At 44.8% G+C, this 23,127-nt stretch overlaps 1 protein-coding gene across 2 annotated transcripts in view; it reads left to right on the top strand.

The window, feature by feature from the left end:
- Positions 1–19,871, top strand: part of LOC117779283 (RAS guanyl-releasing protein 2-like) — a 39,476-nt gene extending 19,605 nt beyond the window's left edge. For both annotated transcript variants that reach the window (XM_034615330.1, XM_034615331.1), the window contains exons 8-17: positions 1,424–1,540; positions 1,910–2,191; positions 6,369–6,443; positions 6,892–7,017; positions 7,718–7,833; positions 7,967–8,108; positions 12,976–13,012; positions 15,819–15,977; positions 16,821–16,883; positions 18,378–19,871. In XM_034615330.1, the coding sequence (XP_034471221.1) occupies positions 1,424–1,540; positions 1,910–2,191; positions 6,369–6,443; positions 6,892–7,017; positions 7,718–7,833; positions 7,967–8,108; positions 12,976–13,012; positions 15,819–15,977; positions 16,821–16,879 (1,113 nt within the window). In that variant the 3' untranslated portion in view covers positions 16,880–16,883; positions 18,378–19,871. The remainder of the gene's footprint in view (positions 1–1,423; positions 1,541–1,909; positions 2,192–6,368; positions 6,444–6,891; positions 7,018–7,717; positions 7,834–7,966; positions 8,109–12,975; positions 13,013–15,818; positions 15,978–16,820; positions 16,884–18,377) is intronic.
- The last annotated feature ends 3,256 nt before the right edge of the window (positions 19,872–23,127 follow it).

Raw genomic sequence — 23,127 nt, 5'->3', positions numbered from 1 at the left:
ATCCAAGAGCAGAAGAAAAAAAAATCAGCGAGCAGACGTTTCAAGCGCAAAGAGGCAGCGTGAGGAGAGCCGAAACCTGGAGTGCAGAAAATCTAAGCACGAGGTGTATTTGAGCATTTCAAAAACTGAATGTGAAATCAATAAGACCACGTTCTTGAAATAAAGATAGAAATATAAAAAAACAGTCGACCACAGATAGTGCAGAAGAAGATTCTTCATTCTAGTAGCCTGCACTGCTCTGAGTACATCCTCGTTACAAAGTGCAAAGCTACCTTTCATCATTATGAGTTGTCCTGGTCCGCCCCCATTTTCCATGCATCCGTCCTCCTCTTTATCTGCAGAAGAGCACTCATAATTTATTCAGGAGGGTCTCAGCAGGTTCCTGCACCTCCCTCTCCCTGAATACACCAGTGCTCCAACACCTCAGCAGGGCTCTTGTCAGGAGAGCTCTCCTGAGTGTTCCACGCTCCTTTAGACTGCACGGAGCATCCCAAAGTTTTTCTGGACCGTGTCATTTGTGCAGAATTGGGGCGGCCACACAGGCAGACACCATCGTACCAGCCGGAAATCCCCCTCGTTGATTCTTCGCCAATTTGAAATGCCTCACACTTTGGCATTCGGTGCCCGGTGCATGCACGTGCAGGGACCAAAAGCAAATCCTGCTCATGCTGATTTCGAATCTAGTCTCAGGCAGCACAGAAGGTAGCCGCGACATTTCCCCAAAGCTTCCCTCGGGGTGTGCTGGCTCTGTCTCAATTCAGACATCACAAATGACTCATGTTCTTTTTTTTTTTTAGACTGTGAGGACTTGTGCTGTGATTTTAAAATGCAAAAAAAACGGCACATGCACACTGAAAAAGCTCGGTCCCGTTTCACAGTATGTTCTCTGTGCAAGTGTCTTGAACAATACACAGAGCGCTGAAACTGCCCTGGAAATCCTGGGCTGCCGTCCATGCCGCTTTGCCAATTGATTCCAAAGAGTGTTTGAGCTAAATCAAATGATCCCCTCTGGCAGCCCTCCCACGCAGCTGCAACCCCATTGATTTTCACTGAGATGCCAAGCAGGCTGAAGGGCAGCGTGGAGCCCTGCGGAGTGCCATTCACAAAGTGTTAGCCTAAGTTTGACACAGACAGGACGGAACGTGTGGTAATATCTCGGCCACTAAGATTAGTTTCATGCAGAGGGTGTGCACATGGGCTACTGAACTATTTGCAGCTCCTCCTGGAGTCTCTAGTTTTACCTTCTGAAGCTTTTGTTTTTCATTTCTAGACCCTTGTAACTCATTCTAAATGGGGTTTTTTTTATAACCTACACCACCTTCTTAATTACAATCTCCCCACGATCCTGTTCTTCAGTGGCTCACACATTCACGCACTGTCTCCACCATTGTTTCATCCTGATATTTTCCTCATCCTTTAATAGAAGCTGCTCCAGTTGCAGAACTTCAACACGCTGATGGCGGTGGTGGGCGGCCTCAGCAACAGCTCCATCTCTCGCCTCAAAGACACGCAGAGCCACATCAGCGCAGAGACCAACAAGGTGCAGTAGTTTGACCCCTCCAACCGACAATGACCGTTTACTGGCATCAGCAACCATGCATTTGTTGTTCGCTGCACGTGGATGCATTTAGCCGTCAAGTGGACACAAGCTCCTACACTCCTACACAGAAGCTTTTTAAATCTGTGAATGTGAGCCACATGAGTAGAAAGTTAAACGCAACAGTTGGGAGAGTTTCAGTGTCTTGTCTGTTATGTAAGTCCATCTGGAGGAAAGTGTTCCAGAATGTTTTTGATCCTTCTAAACAAATCTCTCTTGAGACAGACTCTCTGTTTCCTGCCAACTCTCATCTCATCCCGCCCTGACGTGTCCATCCCCCCCCCCCCCACCCCCGCACTCACTCAACTACAGGTTTTTAACAACCTCATTGAACTGGTGACATCATGTGGGAACTACAGCCAGTACCGCAAGCGCTTCTCCGAGTGCTCCGGCTTCCACTTCCCCATCCTCGGTGTGCACCTCAAGGACCTGATAGCCGTGCACGTGGCGCTGCCAGACTGGGCCGACAAGGAGAAGACGCGGGTCAACCTGGCCAAGACCCAGCAGCTGTACGCCATCCTGCAAGAGCTGGCGCTCATCCAGACCACGCCGCCTAACGTCGACGCCAACACGGACCTGCTCAACTTGCTCACGGTGAGTGCAAAGACTGGACAGATTGTGTGTGTGTGTGTGCAGAGTCCAGGCTGAAAGATGTTTGGCTCGAATTAAAGATGGACCCTCAAAGAACAGCGTGTACCAGGCCACATGAAAATCAGACAGCAGGGATGTGGGATGAAATACTTTGAGAGAGAGAAATACACTTTGTGTCCAGCCAGTGAAACAGGCGACCTGCTACACCTGCTTTTCTCTGCTGGGATTTCACGGACAGACAGACTGGAGATTAAATGTAGCCAAAGAATCCGAATGTCCTAAATAGATACATTATGGTCCAGTGTGGTCAGAACAAACAGTCTATCGCTAAATATTTAATCTTAAATAAACCGTTTTTTGATATTAAACATTGGATAAAATATTGTTGGTATGTGATTACATGTTATGGACTCTTATGCAAAAAAAAGCTTTTGTGTAATCTCACGAACTAACAAACGCAGACAAAATCATAGCCTCATTGGTGGAGCTAATAAAAGTGTTTTCCCCCAATTTGTAAAAACACATTTTAAAGAAGATATCCTGACTTTTAGCTCCTATAACGTGAATCTGCCCCAAAGACACTGCTGGATCCTACATTTCCCATAATGCAGCTGTATTCTGCCGTCAATACTCCATGTGTCCTAAATGTCAACTTCTTTTAAAACCCCACACTTTCAGTTTGGTATGAAGATGTGTGTTCCCTGAATATAGACTAAGCTGAACATCAGTGGATACATAAAAAATGTTAGTTATAAGTAGATGGTGTGACCTGGCTCAATTTAGGCTACATCCATTTTACTACTACGTTTTAGTTTGAAAACGGCCTTTTCAAACAAAGACGATCTTTGTCCACGCGAGCATTTTGGCCGATTGCTTGAATAATAGCTTGTCTCCTACGCATGTAAATAGTTGTATCATTGTTAAAATGCAGAATTTAACTGCCCAACAGCTGTTTGCAAAGACAACCAGGTCAGAAACGCTTGTTATTGATTGTCCATGTTGCATTCTATGCTGGTAGCCTGAGGCTAAGGGCCTGGTTGTTTTCTTCCGGAAGTGGGTCACATGACAGGAGCCGGACGAATCAGCGAAGGCTACGTCGTGACCGGAAAGACCCAATCGACAAGTGGTTGTGAGTGTCTACGCCATCGTTTTCAAATATCTCAGTTTCTGCCCCTTGACTAAAACGCAGCCTCAGAGTTTTTTTAGCAGCGTTTCCAATCTTCTCAGTTTCAGTGGCTCCAAATCTGGAGTCGTGTGGACGCCAGAGTTGATGCGTTTTCAAATCAAAACCCAGAAGTGTGGTTAAACATATATAAGGAAAGACGTGTTGAAATAAAGAGTATCATTGTAATCTTTTGAGTATAGCCGGAGCTGCTCTCCCACTCCTTATGTTGCACTTGTGTCAATCACCAAACAGGAACAACAGGAAGAAATTGGAGCCTCCACCAGGATAATCCTCAAAAACAGGCCTCATGAAACTCATTCAGTTTGAAATGTGTAAAAGTACTTTCCTTACAAGTGCGAAAAATTACACTTTTCATGTTTAAAGTGAGAGTAATGTGTGCTTGAGTGCAGCTCAAACAAATCAGGATATTCTACGGCAGAATCACAGGATGATTCCTCCTCTTCAATTCAGCGGGAGCTCTCAGAGTGAGAGAGCGAGACTGATGCGTGAAAGCCGACGTGGTGTTGTAGCATCAGTAAGAATTTGGCAGATGCAGATAGGAGTTTCCTGAATTTGAGGCCGTTTGCTTTCTGAGTTTGAGCAATCCCCAAGAGATCAGTTACGCTGTGTGGCTGCAGGTGTTTGTATGAGACTGCAGCTGGCGTCTCTCTTTCTTCATCGCTTTTTTTCCCTCTCCTGTGAAAATTAGAGAGAACAACTTGACAGGTTTTGGAGCTGAGGGGCGGCGGGGAAGTTTGCCGGACATGAGCCAATACCCAATTATCTTACGCCAGGGCTTATCGGAGTTGATCTGGCTTGAGCGCCGCTTGGCTCGCAGCAGAGGAGAGGGAAAGAAAGTCGATAAATCCTTCAAAAGTAATGAAAAAACTAAGGGGAATGCCTGTGTGGAGAGCTCAAATAAGCAGGTTTAAAATCTCTTTCCCCTCTTTTCATCAGCCTTTCAAGTGAAAGGTTTTCATTACATCAACCTCAATGTGGTAAATACTCTGCTGCAAATCAGAAGGCCAAACTTTAACTCAGTGCAAGGCAGGAAACACGATTACAGTAAAGAGGAGCCAGGAGGAGAATTATTTGAGGAGAACAGCGGATGCAGTGGATGATTACATGTGGCAGTTTGCTGTCACGCGTTTACTGGAGCAAAAAATAGACGCCGCTCTCTCCTCACCTGTTGCCATAGCGGCTGTGTCAACGTACGCCACGCCTCGACTTAACAACTCCTTTAATGAGCACGTCTGTGTGTGTGTGTGTGTGTGTGTGTGTGTGTGTGTGTGTGTGTGTGTGTGTGTGTGTGTGTGTGTGTGTGTGTGTGTGTATGTGTGTATGTGTGTATAAGCATCCCACTTTGTTAAATATGTGAAATATGTAAAACTCACATGGTCAAATTAAGACTCTCCTCCTGAATAGATGTGTGGATGATAAATAACTTTAATCTAAGTAAAAAAAATATTTTGTCCTTGTAACATCTGCTGCTCCAATAGTTATTTTTTTTCCCACTTTTTGTCTGTTTCAGTAACATTTGCCATTGCATGAAATCTGATGTTTTGTGAGGCCTTTACTTAAAGCTGCGGATAAAACGATGCATTCACAAGCTCCCCAGAAGCTCCCATTTGCCAGAGTTATGAAGTGGTTATTCTGACTTTGGTGTGTTCATGTGCCTTGAGTTTGTAATTTTGAAAAAACATGACTGTTGTAATGAGTTTAGAGCATTTAAACACATTAACACTTATATTTGTTTCATAATAAAGAGCAAAGGAAAAGGATCAGGTGTGACATATGCATACAAATAATTCAAGTTGTATAGGCTATATACTGTATTGCCTATGGTGTTTTGCACTTGTGAGAGTTGAACATACAGTTTGCAAGTGATAAAAGTAAAATTTGAGTTCATATTAGATGCTACTGGAGCTGATTGTAAAATTATTTTATCAAGGCGTGATGTGCGCAACTCATCAAATCACAATTATTCCTGTTATTTCGACATGAATGCACAGAGAGGATGTCTAAATGCGGACTCCTCTGTTCATGCATGCTACTGCACGGATAGCTTTCAACCACAACTGCTGTCAAGTGGTTGTTGTCGCATTCTTCCCCTTAGAGACTATATCTGTTATTATTTCCTGTTTTTACTTTGAAGCGACTTACCTTATGTGTCTCTCGGTTGTTCTACTTCCTGTCTTTGTCTCATTTCCCCGCCCTTGAGATGGTCTGACCTGCCCTGATACGTTTCACCTGTGACCAGTTGTCCCTCTGTGCTTGTCTCCACGTCTTGCTTTGCGTCTTCACTCTGTTCGATGGTGTTCGGTCTTTGAGTATGGATTTTAGATGAAAGCCTGCGTATTCACTGCACCTCCCTGCCTCGGCCCTGCGTCTACATTTTGGGTCTTGAAAGCCTTCCCATAAACAAACCATTGTCCCATTTCAATGATGCAGAATTATAATACAATACTACTAAAGTACAGTGCTGGTATAGAGGAAGTGACATCACTTGGGCATCACTGCTCCTTTTTTGATTCTGCCCCTATCATGGAATGCAACTCTTCACAAGTTACATATGTTTGTATTCATTTTCAAAGGGATTATTAATGGAAAAGCACAAATATATGTATAGCGTTAATGTCACATGGACACTGTTAATCAATCCTAAGATGTAGATGCAGATCAGGGCGTTTTTCAACATTTTCATTGATTTTTCAGAGAATTGTGTGTGGATCTTGATGAAATATGAATATATTTAGCGTGTTTATATCGTTGAGTGTGTGAAATTTCATGCAGATCCGAATAAAATTCAGAATCCTTGAGGATTTAAATGTGGCTTAGGCTGTTTACTACCACAAATGTGTAGCGGGATGGGAAACTAATCGTGGCCTTAGCTTTAGGCTTGTTTTAATTTAAGGGGACTGTCGGGCCTTGGTGGAGGTTTGCGCTCTACCGAGGGCAACATGTGTCATGGAGTTTGGGATGGGCGGTGACTGGAGGTGCCCTGTGTTTGTGCAGGTATCTCTGGACCAGTACCACACAGAGGAGGAGATCTACCAGATGTCCCTACAGAGAGAACCACGGAAACCAGTGGTGAGCAGCACAAAGATGGACACTTTTTTTTAATAACCCATATCCCACCCTTGACTGTCTTGAAGTTCCTTTTCCAGATGTGTCACCTGCTTTATGAAGCCGAGAGGGTTTAGAGTCCTGACTGTTTTAGACACAGTCTCATCCTTATTTAGATATAATAAATTAATGCTAAATTTCCCTACAGAACCCATAGCTGACCTACCCTGTGTAATGTAGGTGCTATTACAAATGTATATAGAGTGGTGTAAAGAAAAGTGTCCCGCAGGCCTATTGTAAATCTTTATTTTCATTCTCTCCTGACATTTTGATCTATTGTCGTAACCCCTTGACTCCTGCTCCGCTCAGCAGCTGCCTTTCCTCCCCTCTCCTCCCTGTAAGACGACACCTTCTTCCTCCCCGTGTTGATATCGATCTAATTAGCTTTTTTGGTCTCTCGTCGGCCCCGCAGCCGAACTCCAGCCCCGGCCCCGCGCAGCCTGACCCCAAGCCCACGATGATCGACGAGTGGTCCGTGTCGGTGAAGCCCAACGCCGACCCGACGCTCATCAAGAAGCACATCGAGAAGATGGTGGAGGTGAGTTTCTCTCCTGGAAAGGGAAGGGTGGTTTTTTTGGGTCGTTATCCTCTCTACCACCATCTCCACATAACTGCGAAGTGCTCAAGGTCTTTTGGGCAATTGTCTTGTAATCTTTCCACATGATCACTGAGGCTTGGTCGGTCATATGAACACCGTCTAACACCATTTTTATGTCCTGGAACTGTGAGATTACACGATACCCTCGGGTCGAAAAGTTTTTATCGGTCTGAACTGCAGGAATCCTTTCAGAACCCATTAATAATAAATGGCTGCTGATGTAAAAAAATAGGGTATTGCTGGTCAATGCAGTTTTTTTTATTAAGCACATTTCATACATAGAGGTAGATTCATGGTGCTGTACAGGGGCAATTTAAAATCAGAAGGATAAAGCGATTAAAAGAGGTAAATTAAAGGTTTAGGATCTAGTGGATTTAAATGTGGTTTTATAATGGGACTGTTGGGCCTTGGTGGAGTGCCTGTGTAGTTTAATTATGAAAATGATGAGAAATGTAGATTATGTTAGAAATCATTGTATTAGCATATTAAAACTTTTGCCCGTAACAGTCTTGTTAGAAAAATTATTCCGGGTTCTCATTCTTTAAGAGGGTAAATTCAAAGTGAAGATTAATTATTCGTAAACAGCGCTTTATAGCCGAATAGACATTGAAATGAACCCTCAGAACCCTCTCACTTACAGTCCGTCTTCAAGAACTTCGATACGGACGGCGACGGCAACATCTCCCAGGAAGAATTTGAAGCCATCAGGAACAACTTCCCTTACCTCAGCAAGTTTGGAGAACTGGACAAGAACCAGTGAGTATATTTTCAGATTTGTGCACCGTCCAAGCTTCCAGCTCCCACACTGAGCATGACGGTGCTAACTCACCGCAGTCTGTTGCCCAAATCCCTCTCATCTCTCTCCTGTCTGCTTGCTTCCTCTCATCAGGGATGGGAAGATCAGCAGAGAGGAGATGGTCGACTACTTCATTAAAGCCAGCTCTCTTCTTAACTGCAAGATGGGCTTCATCCACACTTTCACTGAGAACACCTACGTCAAGCCCACATTCTGTGAACACTGCGCCGGCTTTGTGAGTACACAGTGAAAGCTAGTCCTATTTTGAGCTGGTGTTTCTTCCTCACTTATAAAACCACGAAGGCGATATTATACAGATACTTTTAAATACTGGGTCAGCTGTATGATTTAATAACCCTCCAGGCTCGTGTGTAGACCTTAAACAAATATTGATCTTTGCTTTGTTTTTCTTTATATCTTTTCAAATGCATTGATTTCTTCACTAACCCAAATCGATGGCACGTGTTGTGGCTCATTCCAATAAAGTTCAAAGGTCGGCGGTGCTCACGCTGCACAGATTACATGTATCTGCGCTTCCTTTTTTATTTTTGTCTCCGGCCGCTGCGCGATAGCCCCAACTCTCAGAGGCGCTCGCCCCCTGTCAGGTCAGGGCAACGCCAATTACTTTGAGCTATAGCCGCACACTTCTCAAGCTGCATTCTGGGAAATATGGGAGGAAGGTAATTGGGCAGGATGATAGGCCTCCTCTGCTGCTGTGTGTGTGTGTGTGTGTGTGTGTGTGTGTGTGTGTGTGTGTGTGTGTGTGTGTGTGTGTGTGTGTGTGTGTGTGTGTGTGTGTGTGTGTGTGTGTGTCCGTCCGTCCGTCCGTCCGTCCGTCCGTCCGTCCGTCCGTCCTCTGGCCCCCTTAGCATCCCCCAAAGTCCCCCCCGCCCAATGAGCTCTGTGTTATTTACCCTCAGACAGTGAGTCAGCTGTAATGAGAGCAGGAATGGGGGGGACCTCATCGCTGAGGTGACACCGCGTCCGTTGCTCTGTTCTTCGTACAAGCTGGAGAGAGGTTGTAAGTGTGTCATAGATGATACTGCATGTGTAGACTCACAATAACACACCTTTAGACACACAGGCATCTCTTTTTCCAGAGGAGAGTCAGGCGGTTTCAGACCATCACGAGGGGGAACTCAGACTAGAGAGCAGGGAGAGATAAGGACAGTGTGCTCCTTCCTTTGAATAGGTGTGTGTGTGTGTGTGAGTGTCAGAGGTAGATACACCAGCCACTTCCTCCTCTGCCCGCTCCGTGCTTTTCTCTTGGCTCCTTTGCAGAAACAATATTTTCCCGCAGTCCATTTTTCAGCACTTGTCTCAAACAAGCTGTACAAGCCAAGCTCGCCCCCCCCCACCCCACCCCACCCCCTGTAAACACTGCACAGTTCACTCACCTCCCATGTCTCACATGGATCTTCATAATCTCGCTCCGTTTTGCCCGCAGCCACCTTTGGCCTTAACATCCTAATTAATGGCGCACGGACGAGTGTTACTAAATCCACACACACAGTAGCAAGTGGTGCATCTCAGGAGGATACGGCGAGTGTTGAGCTACAGGCTCCGAGCTGTTTAATATGAGACACTGTCTGCGGAGTGGGATGCACAAGCCTCTTTGTGTTTTTTGATGGAATCAGAATAAGAGGAGCGGGAGCGAGTCGACACAAATCTCTTGTTTTGTCTCTCTCGCTGCCGGAGCGTTCGCAAAGTGGGACAAAGGCTCAACGTGACTGAAAAGCAGCCGGTTAGAGCGTGAGCATTTTTTCTTTCCCACGTAAAGTGTCTCATTGCAGTCACAAATTCTTTCCTGGCTGTCTGTCAAGGTTATCTATCCAACAATAAAGCAACAAAATCCAGGGCATTTCCATTTCTTTTGCATGATCACACTGACCGACGAATCGTCTGTAGTATCCAAACTGCAGAAACAGCTTTGTTAATGTATTTTTCCGCATTTAGGTCACAAACCAGTGCTTGTAAACAAACCCGACATGGACGGTGTCCCTTGGGTGACCTTATCGCGCCGGCACGCAGTATTTGGCAGCGGAGAGGGGTGTGCCCAAACAAATCTGTGTCCAGTCCCTGTTGCTTCAGCCACACACGACGAAGTTGACCCTTTGTACCAATTTTCCCTCTTTAAATGTCCAAAGCAGTTGGAGACATGTTGAATGACACGTTGGAGTTACAGTACACAGCTCCTTAGGTTTCTGTAGATGATGGCATTCAGCTTCATGTTAGATCCGCTCAGCCCTGTTTGTGTCATGCGTGCAGCGGAGGAAGGATTTGGATTTGATTTGAGGAGGCTTAAACTTCCAGTGACAGCCAAGACTTTAAAAGAACAGTTTGACATTTCAATACTTATTTGCTGTCTTTCTGGGAGTTAAAGGTAGGGTTGGTAATTTAATAATTGTGTCCAAATCCTCTTCATGTCCCATGCCACCAATAAATCAAATTGTCTGGATTTTCAAAGTTTAGCCTGCTCTTGCTAGATCTTTCTTTTTTACCAACTTAAAATGAGCAGATTGAAACAAAAGCTCCTGAAAAGCCACATGAAGTGTATGTTCACTTAGCATGAATCAACAGTGGAGGCCTGTCCCTGCTGGTTCCCTGCCAACCTCAGGGTGACTCCAGGAAGTCACTGCCCCTATACAATGGATAGTAAATTCACCCCTAAACTGCAACTTCATTTAATGTGTTTATCCGTCTGTATTTACCAAATTATCAGAAAGTTGTGGAAAGCAGGAGCAGAATATGTGAATCTTGTCATACTTAATGTCAGATGTAGGAAGATCGGATGTAAAATCAACACACACATTCTTTACAAAAGAAAAAAAACCCTGACGTTCAGCTTTTCTTCATCATCCAGTATGACATGAAAGCACTCTCAGTGACTAAGTGCATGCCGCTTGTCAGATTTCCTTTTAAACACATTGAAATCTCATGTTTCAGTTCAAGTTGAGCCTGCTCGGTCACAGGCAACATGCAGAAAGGAAGCATATAAGGAGAAACCATTGGTAAAAGAATCCAGAAATAAAAGCATATCTCTCACAGGGTCATTAATGTTAAACGTTAAACTGTGAAAGTAGTCGTTTTCTAAAAGCTTACAGTGAACTGTCAAAGGAGAAGTGTGTGTGTTTTCAGCTGGTGTGTGTTGTGCATTGTGTTCATGCAGTGTACACAGACTGTAATGGTCAGTTTGTGGTGTTGTGTGATGATGATGGTTGTGTGTAGACGCTCTGCTCATAACCAACTTCTCTTTGTTGTGGAGCCTCTCGCTGTGCTCACGGATCCCCACTGTGTGTGTGTGTGTGTTGGTCTTTGTTTCTGTATATACTGTATGTGCATCTACAGGTGTTATGTGTCTGCATGCATGTAGGTTTGCGTGCGTGTGTGTGTGTGTGTGTGTGTGTGTGTGTGTGTGTGTGTGTGTGTGTGTGTGTGTGTGTGTGTGTGTGTGTGTGTGTGTGTGTGTGTGTGTGTGTGTGTGTGTGTGTGTGCACATGCGCGGAGAGGTCAGGATATTATTTTTGTGCACCTCCTCAGATGTGCCAGGGCGGTGTGTGATCTCCGGCTCGCCCCTTTCAAGTCATTGTTCCCCCCACTGTCTGTGCCGTCCCCGCGTCCCTGCTTGTTGTGGGGCCCCCCCCCCCCCCCCAATGTCCCCACCGACCTCCCCTCTCTCTGCTTTTTCTTCCCCTCAGCCTCTCTCTCCCCCTACATCCTCCCACCTCTCTGTGTTCCATTGTGCTCTTTTTCTTGTGGGGTACACGATCTTGTATCAAGATGTGAATTATAGGTGTGTTTTCACTTGTTTTATCACATTAGCTGCTAATTCTATCCACTTTCTCATTTACTGCAGTTATTGGTTTCTATTCGTTTCAGTTCACCACACGTACTCGAAATAGCAAATAAGTGTCAAAGTGGTTTGGTTAAAAAGGTGAAGGAAGGTTCTGCTTTGCAGACTCTCCATGGCTGACTAAATAAAGCACATGCTCAACATGCACTTTGTAAAAACAGGGATGCAAATTTTGTTATTTAAAAGTTGCGTTTGGGCAGCCGACTCTGAAAGATGTTGGAGGGTTGCTCACCACACTGAGCTGTTAATGAGCTGCGGGCACATTTTCACACTGTAGTGAAATGAACAGAAACTAATAGCAGGTTCAGGAAGTAAGCGAATAACATATGGCATGCTCAATGTTGTACTTAAACTAAATCCTATGATTGTGTCATTAAAATTGCAGAGAGCAACTGAGTGAGACATCAGTCGTTTCAGAGAATTTGGATGAATCGATGTGAAAATGGCCCCATTTTCAGTGGCACTTATAATAGGAATGGCCACTAAACTCACCAAAATATGAAGTCACAATATGGCAACAACTAATTATCACAGAATGTTTGAAGATCCACACACCTAGAAGCTCCTGTGAAATCAAAGCCATAACTGAATTTTATTTATGACATATGCTGTTAAAGTGAATGAATTTAAAACTATGTCTTTGAGGGTTAAGGAGTTGAATATACTGATATAGGCTACTTTGGTTTGTTATATGGTTAATGTCATTTTCTGAAATTCATAGAGTAATAACTACTGCAATCCTGTTTTAATATATTATGTATCATTATCTGTGTTTACCATTATTTACTCGTATTTCAGAATTTTTTTAAAGGAACGAGTAGATACACCTACATATTTTACGCATTGTGCCTTAATTTGAGAGCTGACAGTTAAGCACGCAGCCACTGGATGCCCCTGCTGATAATTCTACAATCTATATTCATTCCTAATATCTCCCCCTCATCACTATGTTAAAAACCAAAGTGCTGGAGGTAAAAAAATTATCACGATTTAAACAAAAGTTCTACCTGTGATCATTCAGGATCTGGGTCCATATGATAATGATGAGCATTTAAAATCGTACGACGACCTGTTGTTGACCTATCCTTACATTTTCTCCTCTTTCATCTGAAAAACTATGGCAACACCATGATTATTTCAACATCCCTCTTGCCGAGATTGAAACCAAATGAGAACTCATCCTAATTAACACCCAGCCCCACTGACCTTTTCTCTCTCTCTTTCTTTCTATCTTTCTTTCTGTCTGTAGATTTGGGGTTTCTACAAGCAAGGCTACAAGTGTAAAGGTAAGAGAGCGATTCTTTTGATTCCACATCAGCTGCACAGATGTGTGTTCCACCCAGATGTGTACAGCAGCCTGCAAAGAATTAAGGGATCCATTTTGAGGCCATCAGTCCCACACACACAAACACACACACACACACACACACACACAATCCAGAGAGCTGAAGTGTCTAGTAAATGTCATCAACGCAGAAACCTTATCAAATACAATTCATCACACTTTTATTGTATGTCCACGCACAGGGAGCTCTGTTAACTAACAGCTGCTCCATCGGCTGAGACCACAATACTCAATTATTTGCCCTTTCAAGGCTCCCAGTAGACGAGTGTGCGAGGAAGCTGCTTCATTTCACAAATGTACATATACACACAGGCGAGCAACCCCCCCGACGCCTCCCGCCATCTCCTCCTCGTGGTCATTAGCTTCAAAAACACACACTTCTCCTCCCCCCCCCCCCCGTGGAGGTTTGCCGTCGATGCTCTCCGTTAATGCTCCGAGTTAAGTAATGATCATCTGCAGACATTCAGCCCCATAATTAACTCACACTACACATGTTTCCGTCCAGATGTCAAGCAACAACTTTGGAGAATGTTTCGCTGGATCTAAAATGCAAATCACGCAAGGCTCCATCTGCCGGAGCGCCGGAGTGATTGATTACAGCTCGGCCGTGTGAGACGTTAGAGCGGGGAGATAACATTTCATTGCTTTGCCGATCGTTCCGATAAACGAGGATATAAACGTTTACGGCACAGGAGTGAGTGTGGCAGTATTCACTTTAGTTTCCATAGTAGCCTGGGAAATAGGACGGACATGTATGCGCGGAGGACTTTACTTACATGTGTGGTCGCCGCGGCGCGGTCCGGACTCAACTCCTCGTGGTTTCTTCGCTCTTTTGTTATATCTTTATCTTCTTTGGGTTCTTTGGGTGTATTTTAGCTTTTATACACAGGGTTTGGAAGGTGCTTCAGTTTCTAAAAGGCAAACATGACTGCCAGATTGCTGCCTTTGAGACAAAGTGAGGGGGAAACGGCAGGAAGGTGAGAAAACTAAACACACAGAGACACTGACAAATTGGTTCATGCATTACTTTCGCACTTAGTGTACACACGGCACCCACTCGTACCCTCCCTCCCGCCTCCCCCCCTCCCACCCAAACCTTCCCGATCAGACACTTCCTTCACAGGGGAGAGAGGACGGGGGAGTGGAGTGTTCTGTCTCATTCCAGTGCATTAAGGAGTCCAGAGGAAGTCAATGAAAGGGCCCGCAGCCATTCATCCCCATTACCATTGTTAGCCCGGACTCAGGGAGGTAGAGAGAGAGCGGCAGGGACATTATTAAAATGAATCACCCATGTTGAGGTCCATGAGAGTGTGTGTGTGTGTGTGTCTGTTTGGACGTTAGTTTATAGGAGAGCGCTCAATGTTTTGGGGGAAATCTTTTCATCCATTTTGTTGCCCGGAGTTGGGAGAGATAATCAATACCATATATATTGTCCATAAATATGACGCTGCCCCAACACTTCCCCAGTACTACGGTGTACATCTCTCCCAAGCACATTAACAGAGAGCAGGAACGCAAAAAGCCACAACTTAACTTTGATAACCACACAATGGAAACATGACCACAGCGGAAGTGAGCGACAATGGATATTGACAAATGAGCGAGTACAGTTACTTACTGCCGTCGAGTCCCTGGGTCAAGTGAGCCTTCGTTTGGTGCTTATATATTTGATTATGTATTTGATGTGTTAAGGTACAGGTACATATTTCCATTATTGGTGCTCAAAGAATCGTACTGCAACACCTGAAATAGGCAAGCTTCACATTTTAAGCAAGCGGCTGGGTTTCCAAAAAAACAATGTCTCACTTGACATCAGTAAGTAACGTTGCTTGTTTCGTTGTCAAAATCCGCTGTGGCTCACTTCCTTTGTGATTGGGTTTCAGTTGTGTGGCTTTTGCACTTGTGTTTTTCTGTTAAAGTGCTGGTGTGAGACGCCTTGGCCACGGTGCCATACCCCTCCAATTTCATGGGTTTGTTATGCGCCCCTGGAGTACAATGACTCTAATTAATACAGTAATGCTACAAGGACGAAAAAAAAAAAAACACACACACAAGAGAGAAATTGCAGTGAGGCTAAACAAAAAGAAACATTTTAAATGGATGCTTTTCAGTCATTTCAAGGCAGACAGTTCGTAAAGAATGAAGTCAGACACTTGACCACTTATGAGGGGAAGAGGGGAATGTCTGACTTTCTGACCGAAGGAGAATAATAATTTTTTCTATTATGCTTCCAAGAGGACGTGGGGGTTTTAATTAGCAAAACACCTTTCGTATTAAGTGTCAAACTCTTTGCAACGGTGTCAAGGACAAATGAGATTTAGTTTTACTGTGGTGATTTGTTGTGCATTCAGGTTGGTTGTCTCTCACATGTTTTCTTGGTGCTGGCCCGTCGCTCCTCCGCTCTTAGACGCCCACTGGTTGACTGAGTTGTTGTCGGGCACAGTCGGCCTCGCTGTGTGCCAGTGTTCACGTGTCTGCATGGCGTGTAGAAGCACTCCCCCTTCGCCGCTCACTCTCCTGTTCGCCTCCATGTTTGTGTTGGCACCCATTCCTCTGTCTGACCCTCTCCCTCTCTCTCACCTCCACTCCCCCTCCACCCGTCTCTCCTGGCCTTTCATCCTCCCGTCTCGCCTCCCCTCTCGAACGACTCTCCCTCCCTCTCATCCGACCTCGCTGTGCTCCCCTCCTGGCGCGGCACCGCTCCCTGCCGCCGTCCTTCCCCCTCCACACGGATGCTCCTGGGGCAGCCTGCGGGGTGAACTGCCACAAGGCCTGCCGGAGCCGCCTGGCCGTCGAGTGCCGGAAGAGGACCAAGAGCATCAGTCACGAGACGCCGCCGACTCTGCAGGCCAGATCCTATAGCTTCCCTCCACCTGCCAACACCCCGCCCAGCCTGCAGAACACAGGTGAGTGGTGCTGTGGTTTGTTAAAAAGTCACAAAAATACATTTCCTCATCTATTGTTCTTGCAAAGTAGCAAAAATGGCCGAAAACCAAGATTTAGATCAATTTTCATTTGGCACGAGAGAGAACTTTTAAGATATGACGCTTGTCAACTCAGCATCAACATTTATATACATTGTTCCTTCTATACAAAGAAATGATATCTGTTGAATGCAGTTATTTTCTTCATGCTGACATCAACAGTGTGAAATAACATCCAACACTTAAATCTTCAAGGCAGGTGAAGGTGAATGATATTTTCAGGTGTAAATCTTTCATGTGACGTAAATGCAGCATAAAATAGTCTTATTAAGTTGATTTTATATTAGGCAAAATATAACAGTCTGTGAATATAGTCATTCTCTCACACAAGCACAGCTTAGAGGAATTTTTCAGTTTTCAGCTCTTCTCGCCCCCTCCGCTTTGTGAGGGGGCGCTTTGGTCCCCCCCCCCCCCCCCCCCCCCCCCCCCCCCAGCATACGGTGCACTGACATTTGGCAGATATTTTCAATAACAATAGTGTAATTTGCAATGGAGATGTGATTGGTCCACCACGGCGAGGCCAGTGACTCACCGCCGCAGCGTTTTCATCAGATATTAGCGAAAGTGGTGCCCTGCCCGGCTCTGTTTTTATATCAGCGAGGACCTGCATGATCACTGGACGAGACAATAGAGCCAGGCGCTGGTAAACAGACAGAGGCCACATATGTCATTAGATTTGGTGTGTGTGTGTGTCTGTGCTTGCATTCCCATTTGTTTGACAAATCTGTTCCTATTTTCTTTCCCCTCACTTTCTGTTTCCATCAGTGATTGCCGAGGAGGATATAGAGTCGGTGGAGGAAGGTGTGTTTGATGTCCACCTATAACCAGGTGAGAGATGGTTTATGCTTCTTACTTAATGATAACCTTATTAATCACTAAATCTGACTCAATAGTTTTCTTTTATTACCTAGAATTTACTCCTTGTGTCATAAATACAGTTCAACAATCAGGATGTTTGTATTAATTTGAATGTCCAACATTTTATACCAGCTTTGGAACATTTTAAACTGCAACACACAGCAAACTTAAATAGCTTTGAAGAATTCAACAAATTTTGGAGACATAACAAATCCACTATTTAAATCCATGATTGTTTCAGTTAGTGCTGAATATTATCTTCATCATATTCTACATTTGTTCATTAGTCAGGCTGCACATAATAATAAAAAATGAAATATAAAAAATAAAAATGGTTGGAGGTTAGCTTTACTACTGTGCTTCATTTTCATTTATTTGTTTGGTAAAATTGTATGCCCTGTAATTACAGTTGCCCGCCTGCTGGAGGTGCTGCAGCCCCTTTAGTACCTTTGCCTGCCCACAAAAAGCCTGGACTCTTTCAATGTGAACAGTTAAAAAAAAAGTGTCAAACACTCAATCGTGGATTATATATTTTTATCATAGCTACCTGCCGAAATAATTTGCATAATGCTACATGACCTGTGGCTACGATTTTATTTGCTTAATTAAAAGCACTGGTGTCACTCAAATATAAGATAAATTAATATAAAATGTACCTTTATTCATCCTCCATCTAGGAAAGTCACCATTGACACAGCAATAAAAAAGGGTTAAAAACTACAAATACTAGGTACCATAAAAATATAAATATTATAAACATGGCTGTTTTTATAAATGTGCAAAACCGTTTAAATTATTTATTTTATAAAACGAATCATGATCTGACAGGGGAAAAAAACACTGGTTGGAGGTAACAGTAAAAAACATTGCAGACATTTCTTCTTCCTTCCTCTTATGCTGCACTTCCTGCAATTTAGCTTGTGATCCCCGAGAATCACTAATTTGCAAGCTATGCAGGGGCCAATGCCTAATTTGGCAAAGGACCATCTGAGCAATAATTCACATCTATAAATGCAAGAAACAGTGTCCAGGTCAACCTACTGGTGAGCAAAATGAGTAGTCGGTCCATGGCAGGTTGATTAAACACAAGTTTTTAGGTCGGAGAATATAGAGGCAGTCTCTATAAGATGGTAATTGCCGCCTCAGGGCTCAGGGGCTTTTGGTTTGTAAATAACTGGTGCATATTCCCAATCCAGTTTATTAAAGCAGATTACCACAAACTGAAAACCAACACAGCAACTGCAGGGCTTCCAGGGGGCTCCTGCAGGTCTGGGTGCACAGAGCTGTTGCTATTCTGCACAGTGCAGACGTGTTATCATTTATTTTCCTCGAGCCTTTCAACCTGTTTCACTCGCTGTGTCAGTCTCTTTATGACAATACTTGCAGGAGCCTTGAATTGTGAAGGTCAGTGACGAGTCTGCAGCTCCCTTATTTTTTAAATCCCTCTCTCCAGTTGGTGTGCAGGAGGCCAAATCAGTGACCGTCCATCAGGGGGAGCCAGACGCGGAACGTGCTGCAGTATGTGAGTCTAGCAGCACCCCCACACTGAGGAGAAATTGCGCTGAACACCAGTCAGGATACCTACACGGTGCCACACGGTGGACAAACGCCGCAACTGCAACCCCACTCCGGCTGACTCACACGAATGTGAAGACCAATGTGAATGGAACGGTCTTTGTATGTCAAATCTCTACATTTTGATCCCATGCCGACCAAGTGTTTGTGTAAATCTCACTATATATTCTAAAGAAAAGAGAAATAAAATCCACAATATTGTATTTTCCTATGTTAAAGTCAGAGGAGTTTAATTTGAGCTCACTTTGCTGCAGATTGGAACGGCTGTCTACTTTTTTTTCTTTTTTCTTTTAAGACACAATAGAGGTGCTGTCATTGCCAAGAATGTAAACATATTCCCAGACTAAGCTGCTGTCTCCTTCATCTGAGAATCTCTGCTTTTTATTGCTCGCCGGCTTGTTTTGAAATTACAATTTTCGATGTCAGATAAAAAAAGAAAGATTGATTTTGGGGTGGTGACGACAAAAGCGGCCACTTTGCAAACAAACCAAGGCGACCACGTGGACAGTTATAATGATGGTGGACTTTGATCGGCGTCATGTTTCTGTTCATGTTCATCCTGAATATCTGGAACTGTCCCGTGGTTGTTTCCCGTTGTGATGTTTTCGGTATATGCAGTTCTGTCTCGTACCAGTGCACTGGCAATCTATGCTCTCGCAGTACCGTCAATGTAGCGGTGACGGTGGCACGCTGCTGTCACATGAAGAACCTGAGAGAGAGAGAGAGAGAGAGGGAAAACGTGGCTCCTGAATGTGCTCCGTCAGTCGAGATACGATAAGCAAACGCATAATACCCAAACTGGAGTAATGAGGCTTTTTCATTTGACAGCAGCGTCTATAAAAAAACATTACCCTGAGAAATCTGTGTTGATGCAAGTTGTATTACGCTGTTTTTTTATCCCGCATGCTTCTCTCTCTCCTTTATGGCTCCATTCTGTGGCCAGACGTCTCTGTTACTGAGGATTTCTTCTTTTCTGTTTTTTTTAAATTTTTTATCTAGCATGCCAAGTTATCATTTATTTAGGAAACGTGAGGTCTTGAAATTCCTGCCAGAGGGAATGTTTGTGTTGCTTTGTGCCTGCGCCGAGATGAATTCAGACTTCGAGTGCCATATTGTTAACTGCTGGTTTGTCATTGATTGAGACTCATCCCACTGCTGGTATTTATTTTTTCTGTATAAAGAGCTAAATAGCTGCCGGTCCTTCTGTGTCGCTCCCCGCCTTACGAAAGATGTTCGCTGTTGCTCTGAGAATGAATCTTTCCGACTGATTTCCCTGCTGCTCCTTGTAGTCTCCAGATGACTCGTCAGTATTAAATGGAGGCGTCTTTCCAAAACTTGTTGTCTCTGGTTTAAAGAATTTCTGTGACTAATAAGAATGTTACTGGGAAAAAAAACAAGGTTTTGTCTTTGTCTTTGTGAAACAGGAAAAGCACCATTTCGTTTTTTTTGTCCACTCCATTCTCTTTATTTCAGGAACACCTGGATTCGATTTTGAAGGTCAAAGGTCAAGGGTTCGGTGACCTCACAAAGCATGTGTAAGGTCAATATGACATCATATTCTGCAAACAAAAACAAAAAAAACACACTGGCCACACACACTGGAATGAGGAAGCGAGGAGGGGGATCAAATCCGCAGTCCGGCTTCACTTGCTGAACTTTGACCCCTGAGATTTTCACTCCGAAGGATTGCGACCCCTGAATTAGGACACAGTTCATATCTCCTGCAACTTGATCCAAACAAACTTTACATCCTTCACCATTAATAGCGGTAAACATCTGGTGAGAGCTGGAACATTTGGGGGATTTTCTTGTTTAACTTGAAGAAATCCCACTGCAACTTATTGATCCCTTTCCAGCAGATGATGATTTCACAGCAATTACAACATGAGATTGAAAACAAAAACTGTCTCTCACCACATCCTCCCCCAAAAGAGACTGATCCACACGCAGATCTGCATCTACACACACACACACACACACACACACACACACACACACACACAAACACACACACACACACTTCTGCCATCCTTTGTGTGACCGTGATCCAGTGTCCTCTGGCATTCTATTGTAGACATTAATAACCAGCCCCGAATGAGCCTTGGAGTCGATGCCACATCTAATTACTCTCACAGATGAAGCCAGTCTGGGCCTCCGAGTGCTGACTCCCACTCTGCGTGTTCTGTTCAAGGGGGGGGGGGGGGGGGGCATTGATCTGGCTATATCCAGCCTTTGAGTCCGCTCATATCTTATTGAGTGCTATGATACTGCTAAATGCTCTCATGTGGTTCCGTGTCCGTTAACACGGAGCTGGTGAACTGCAGAGGTGATTTCTTTCGTAACTTGGCCTATCGACCTCGGTCACGCACGCAGATGCATTTGGCGTCAACCCCCGTGATTATGCAACCGTGATTCGTGCGTTTCCCGTGGCGGCCTATTCGACCAGCAAGGACACTCACGATCCATCATGGATAAATAGCCAGAGCTGATGTATGAACGACCAGAAAGGGTTGAAAGGAAGCAAATGCAGACTCCACACAGGGAGCACCGGGCCCTGCAAACAATAAACTCCATATTGAAACGTCCAGATTTGTGTCAGCACCTTGATAGGGGTCGATACCGGGTGCGGAGAAGAAAAGAAGCAGTCGTAAACCTGACATTCTAATGCAATATCCTCTTTGAAATATCACAGACTCCCCCATATCACCCCACTGATCCCCTGGGAGCCTGCTCCATTGTGTCTTAAAGCGTGTGCGGTCATCGCCGACTACACGGCATCGAACGTCTCTTTTAGCCCGTGATTGATACCGCCCATTCAGCTATAGAAGATCCCTCCGAGGCGGCGCAGCCATTTAGCCAGCAGCCCGACTGACATTGATCGGAAAAAGGTCTGAAATGAGGGAAATTGAATAGCACCGCAGCTAATTACATAGTAATGAAGACAGCAGGGAAATAACCTCACACATTGTTAGCACTCTGGCACTGCCACCTTGATTGCGAGGAAAGGGAAGATCCGGAGCCTGATAGCCGAAACGCATTTGAGCTAAGATGTCATTTTCCCCTTCAGCAGATGCTAAAGGTTTATGGTGCCGTCCAAATAGAAAGAGATTGCAATTGCAGAGCACCCAGATAAGATGTAAAGAGGACTATTTCTGCCAGAGATATTGGCGCGCAGGCTTTTTTTTTAGCAGCAGCTATGGATGCACATTAAAAGGTCATCAGAGGGAGAAAGAGGATTGAGCACAATGGATGAATCAGATTTCCTCTTGCAACACTAATGAACAGATTATTGATTTGATGTCCGCTCATCAAAATCCGGGTCCGCGGCCAAGCGCTGATGCCCGCTCGTCTTTCTGAACCCGCCGTGACACCTTCATCTGCAACGCCGTCCCCTTGCGGTGCAGCTGATGGCAAGCATCTGGAGCTGTTAACCTCGTGGCAAGGTGGTGGTGGGGGTGGGGGGGTGGGGTCATGGCAGGTGGTTTCCACTTGGTGGCAATGTTGAGCTGTTAAATGGAGCATATGTGTGTGTGTGTGTGTGTGACGAGGACGGACTCCTGTGGGGAAGGTGGGAACACTGCCAGTGATGTGGCAAAAGGAAAGAAGGGCCACTGTCAGGGTTTGTGGTGAATCACAATGCAGCATCACACTGCAGACAGCAGCACCGCGGTCCTCCGTCGTCTCTGTTTCTCAGCACAAAACCCCAACCTATGCATATGCACAAATTAAAAAAAATCAAATGAAATGTCGCTGCACGCTTGTTTTTCACAAGCTGACAGTTCTCTTGGAGTGTCGATTTCGCCCACACGCGCAAAAACACAAGCTGAGAAACACCATCCGCTGTCACCACAACAGAATCTCAACTGTGTTATGATCTTTTCACTCGTTTTTTTGTTGTTGTCTTGACTTTAGAGAGAAAATAACACAGTTGTCCTTTTTTTTTCTTTAAAAGGGGACAATGCATTTAAATCCAAGTTTGTCTCCGAAGCCCTGCTTATCTGGCCCAGTCCACATTTTCAAAAAAGTAGCCGTGCAAACTGTCCCTCGCAAAGGAAAGTCGAAAGAACCTCCGCGAGACTGCTGCAGCCTTAATTGCATTAAGCTCATCGCTGACTCTGGTGAGGCGCTCAGCACTGTCAGGGGGGGGGGGGGGTGGAATCCTCATTAGAGTAGAATCGGCTGTGATGAATATTGCTTCAAGAAAATTGAACTCGTGCCAAAGAAACCCCAGTGGGATGTGAGGCGGCGCTGTGCAGCATTAAAGAGTTAAAGAGGCACGTTCGTCATCAGGTGGGATGCTAAACAAGAACCCGGCCCATGTGCTGAAATCTCCATCAGTGGGATCTGCTGCTCAATATCACCCTTCTTGCAAAAATGAAGATAATAAGAATGAGAAACCTGTCAACCCTTCTTCCAATTCTCGCCTCCCCTGCTTGGAGAGGTCTCATTTAGCCATCACTGATACCAAATCGAGTTACCGCGGCCTCGGGATTGACACAAAATCAATGGCCGTGCCGTGTGCAGCGGGGACGGCTTGCATATTTAATTTCCCACGAAGCTGCAGGACACAGGGTGGAAGGCGAGGAGGAAGGGAAACAAACCTCTGCGAGCGGGCCAAGTGTGTTTTCACTGCTGGACC

This window comes from Hippoglossus hippoglossus, chromosome 18, assembly GCF_009819705.1.
Source record: "Hippoglossus hippoglossus isolate fHipHip1 chromosome 18, fHipHip1.pri, whole genome shotgun sequence".
NCBI classification, from domain to species: domain Eukaryota; kingdom Metazoa; phylum Chordata; class Actinopteri; order Pleuronectiformes; family Pleuronectidae; genus Hippoglossus; species Hippoglossus hippoglossus.
This window is presented reverse-complemented; position numbering and strand designations above follow the sequence as displayed.